At 44.5% G+C, this 4,662-nt stretch overlaps 1 protein-coding gene across 1 annotated transcript in view; it reads right to left on the bottom strand.

Annotated features, from left to right (window-relative positions):
* Positions 1 to 479: 479 nt before the first annotated feature.
* Positions 480 to 4,662, bottom strand: part of CSRP3 (cysteine and glycine-rich protein 3 (cardiac LIM protein)) — a 25,284-nt gene continuing 21,101 nt past the window's right edge. The window contains exons 4-6 of the mRNA XM_006892017.1: positions 4,099 to 4,231; positions 2,550 to 2,643; positions 480 to 556 (exon numbers count right to left, since the gene is read on the bottom strand). Of these exons, the coding sequence (XP_006892079.1) occupies positions 480 to 556; positions 2,550 to 2,643; positions 4,099 to 4,231 (304 nt within the window). The remainder of the gene's footprint in view (positions 557 to 2,549; positions 2,644 to 4,098; positions 4,232 to 4,662) is intronic.

The raw sequence follows: 4,662 nt of genomic DNA, 5'->3' as shown, positions 1-4,662 counted from the left end.
TGGAGAGGGACATCATGCTTGGGAGGGTGGAGGGACAGCACAGGAGGGAAGGCCTCTATGAGGTGGATTGATTCAGTGACTGGGATAATCAGGATGGGAGTGTCAGAGATGGTGCTATTGGTACAGGACAGAGCAGAGGTTAGGGCTGCTGTACATAGGGTCGCTATGAGTCGCGAGCGACTCGACGACACATGACAACAACAACATTTAAAAAATAATTCTCTCTGTTCAGAAGAATAAAATCCAGAGACACCTAAAATACATATTTATTGCCTCTCCCACCCCAGGTGTCACAGATATTAAGGCACTTTGTTACACATTCAATTTAAATAATTTTCTTCCAACTTTGGGAAAAGGGAAGAGGAAGCATTGTCCAGCTACACATGAGCTGATGTTGGGGGAACATTTCCATCAGTGCAGGATTGCTTAGCAAATGTGTCAGGCAGGCAGATGAAAGACCAGCAAGACGGTACCTCCCTTCATTCCTTCTTTTCTACTTGTTGTGTAAGGCCTCCGAACCCAATGCCTGTAGGGCCAAAATTTTTGGCATAGCAAACTGTGAAGGGAGGGAGATGAGGGGAGAAAGAACAGGGTTAGCATTATTGTTTTAGGTCACAGGCCTTTGATCTGCTAAGGGTGTCCTTTTCTGATAAAGTTATGCAGAAATGAACTCATGAAATTCAACTAAAATGTAAACAAGTTACCAAAAATTAATATGTTTTGCATTTTACTTAGTGTTCAGATATTTTGTCATTTGAGTTGACATAATCTGCCCCTACTTGTGGGTCCAGCTTCCTCTCCTACTGCTTCCTGCCCCCCTCCCCCACACACACCAAGGATGCAGAGCTGCTTGCAGTTCCTGGGAGGAAACATCATGGCCAAGTTTTGGAGCCTTTGTGTTCAAGCTGTCTGTTCCTGGAATGCCTGCTCCCAAACCTACTCTGGAGGACTCAGAAGCGTCTCTCTAAGCTGAGGGTGTCCTCTTTGTATGACCCACTACTGGGAAAGTGGGACAACGATGGGCAGTCCCCTCCCATTGTGATTTATAGCCTTGGAGACCTGATGAAGGGTCACTGTGAGTCATGACCAGCGTGGTGACAGTGAGTGAGCAGACTAGGAAAGTAAGTGCCTTTACTAGATAGCGTTTACCATTCTGAAATGCACCTATTTGTTCCCACCATTGCCTTTCTTCTAGGCTACATAACATTTTTAGGGACCTGGGGTTTCTGTGATGCTGAACCTTGTGCCACTGGGGTGGCAATTGCCATCATGATTACCCATCGTGGACAGTGTTTGGTGGAGCTCCCAGTTTAAGATAAGTTTGGAAACAGGAGTAGCATCCAATTCTGAAATAACATGCTTCTAGAAACTCTGTGAACTTTGCTAAATGCCAATTGTTGTAGAAAGGCTTCAGGCCTTTTTGTTTGTATGGTTGCTGTGAGTTGTGCTCAACTCTAAGGCAATCAACAACAACATATATGAATGCTGAGACCTTTCGTTACTGCCAGAGGGCAACCCCTGTCAGGCAATGGGCAAGTTCTCATCACAGGAAATGCTTTAATATCCTACTAAAAAACTCTGCTGTGGAACTCACCCAGAGCTCACACTGTTGGAGGTTTCTGAGGCTATAAATTACGCAGGAGAGAAGGCCCATCTTTCTCCCTAAGAAAAGTCTTAAATAAAGACACTCTCCCTTTAACCCTCCAATCTCATTTGAACGTATATTTGAAGATCTTGTGCCACAGCCACACGGAAAGGGTGGGAGAACCTCACTGAGCAGTGGAGTAGACCGAGGAGAAGCTCCAAGGTTGAGAACATGCGGCCTTGCCTGTGGCACACACCTGCCTTTTGGGAATGGAGAGAAGGAGTTAAGCCTTTACTGTTCTTCAGAAGACAAAGGAACTATAACGGCATATAGAAGCAGAGCTGAGGATCAGAAGGCAACCCAGCTTTTCCTATAGACCTCTACAACTGACTCCTCAGTGATGTCCAACCAGCTTTTCCTATAGACCTCTACAACTGACTCCTCAGTGATGTCCAACTCCACAAAACAAATGAAAGGAAAGGAGGGGGAAAGAGAGTCAGAGGGAGGAAAGGAGAAAGGGATATATGCCAGGATAAATGTGAAGCCAAACTGAGTTCATCTTCCCTGGTGAACTCTACCTGCCACCCAGGGGGATGAGAGGAGGCTTAGGTGGTGCCATTTGTGCATGTTTAATGTCTCTTCTAGGGCTAGAATCAACATGTGCTTCCCCCTCCATCTCCTCCCAGAGGACTCCAGCTTCCCTAGACCACTGAGCTTGAGCATCTCCCAATGTTTGATTCTCCCAGGGACTTGAAAGGAGAAGGCCAGAGCTGAGGCAGGCCAGGGACCTCTTTCCCTCAGATGGTTTTGCTCTGCATCCTCAGAGTCAACACCTGCTCAGGCTTTGCAGCCATACGTCCAGGCAGCTACCAGGTAAATGTCTAAACCTGGGGCAGCTTCACCCCTCCCCCCCAGTGGTCCTCCTCAGGAAAACATATCTTGAGTCTCCAGCACCGGCACTCACCTTTGCAATAAAGTTCTCCATCTTTGTCGGTGACATTTGTGGACTCTAAACTCTTCCCACAGATGGCACAGCGAAAGCAGGTCTTGTGCCAAGGCTGAGCAGGGCACAGAAAAACGATGCATTAGAGGGGCTAGTAGCATAGTCTATTGCCATTTTAACTTCCTTGAGCAGCTGATACAAAGGAAACTCACTGTCTTAACCATTCACTCACCTAATCAGATCCCACAATAATTGTTTTCCCCTAGCATTTTAGAGAAAGTGCAATGCTATGGACTTGACCACCAACTCTGAGAATGTCTCAAAAAAAACACCTATTCATCCTTGGGATTTCCATATGTAAACTCATATTTTTTTAATAAAACTAAGAATAAACGTTTTCAAGCCTAACAGATATAAGCAACCAACTGGACAGAGGTTTTGAATCAATGGGTAACATTTATATTAGAAAAAAATTAAACTTAATTGCCCAGTAATTAAACTTGGTCTGAATTCTCTGTATTTTCCTGAAGGAATTGGGTTCTCTGGCTTTGGTCTGGAGGAGCACCTCCCTTCTGTGCATTGATTTCTCTATCAAAGCTTTGGTGTTACCTTTTGTCTATAATGATTGCTCTTGGGCTCAAGACTATTTTGTTTTTTAACACTGAATTTTTTTGTTTATTGTCAAATGAATTTTTTTATTTTGTACATTCAATAATTTATTCATTGCAATACTGATTTATTTACAAAGTTTGTATACATTGTTTTTCACACTGGATCTTTCCCATTTCCTTCACCCACCCCTCCTCCACCCATCAAATTGTGCGACCCTATGGTTTAACAACTCCCCAGCCCTCAGCCATCCGAGCAGAGGAGTGACGATGTCAAGTATGTTTTTCATTATTGTCAAAGATACAATTTAAAAAAAAAAAAGATACAATTCATTTTTAAAAAAAAGTTGAGTGAACTAACCACTGCAGTATTATATTTATAAACTCAGAAACAAAAATTTATATATGCTGAGACCACTCTTATTTTTGAAATCAGGAACTCTTTGTGTCCTTTCCATTAATAAGACTTTCTGTCCTTGGGACCTAATTCTCGCTTCAGGTCTGAAACCAGAGCTGGTAGAGCAAGTCTGCCTTACTGTCTTGACTACTGGATGATCCTCCAGCCAGCCTGGATGTTTGTAAGTTCCAGTGCTTGTTGCTGAGAGGGGTTTGATGCCAACAGCAGGTTTACCTGTGCAATAATGAAAACTTTATGGAAGGGAAGAGAAGCTTGGGTGCCTCTGTACTGATTGCCTAGATCCTTTTGCTGAATGCCTTCCCATCTTAGAGATTATTCCTTGTTGCATCAAATTGTAATGGTTCTAGCTTTCCAGGGTGCTCCAGGATAGCAGCCATAGGGCAGGAGAGGATGTGCTTTGTAAGGTGACTATCAGGGTGCTGAGAATGAGGTACTGGGCCCCACCCAGCCACCGTTCCTGCTTCCATTTCTCAGTGCCTCTGACTGATGACTACTAATGGGTGGAGATGAACAAATCCCTTTCGGCTCAAACACAAGCCCTTACCTTGCCACCTCCCATGACCTTCTCAGCAGCATAGACTGACTTCCCACATCGAGGACACTTCTCTGACTCCCCAAACTTGGCAGTGAACTTGGAAGGGTTGCTGGTGGTAGCTGAGCGTGCTGTCTTTGGGGATCTGGTAGGGGGGAAAAGAGGAACAAAATGTATAAACTACCTCTGGCAAAGTTTGAATGGGAGAAAGATGGGCAGTCTCCTCCCATGTGATCTACGGCCTCTGAAAACTCGCTGAAGGGTCAACTATGAGTTGGTTCCAACTCGACAGCACACAAAGACAACATGTGACCATTAACAAGTGCTTAACTTCTCTGTGACTTGGTTTCTTCATTTGAAAATAAAGACAATCATGGTGCCTTCCATGTAGAGTTGATCGGATCAAATGAGGCCTCATATGTAAAATGTAGATCAGTGCCTGCCAGTATATGTTGTTGTTGTTGTTATGTGCCGTCGAGTCGCCTGCAACTCATAGCGACCCTATGTACAACAGCCCTAAACTCCGCTCTGTCCTGTGCCAATCGCACTGTCTCTGACACTCCCATCCCAATTAAC

Source organism: Elephantulus edwardii, unplaced genomic scaffold, assembly GCF_000299155.1.
Source record: "Elephantulus edwardii isolate Elephantulus edwardi_28Jun2011 unplaced genomic scaffold, EleEdw1.0 scaffold00109, whole genome shotgun sequence".
In the NCBI taxonomy this organism is placed as follows: domain Eukaryota; kingdom Metazoa; phylum Chordata; class Mammalia; order Macroscelidea; family Macroscelididae; genus Elephantulus; species Elephantulus edwardii.
Note: the sequence above shows the minus strand (reverse complement) of the source record. Positions and strands in the feature narration are given on the sequence as shown.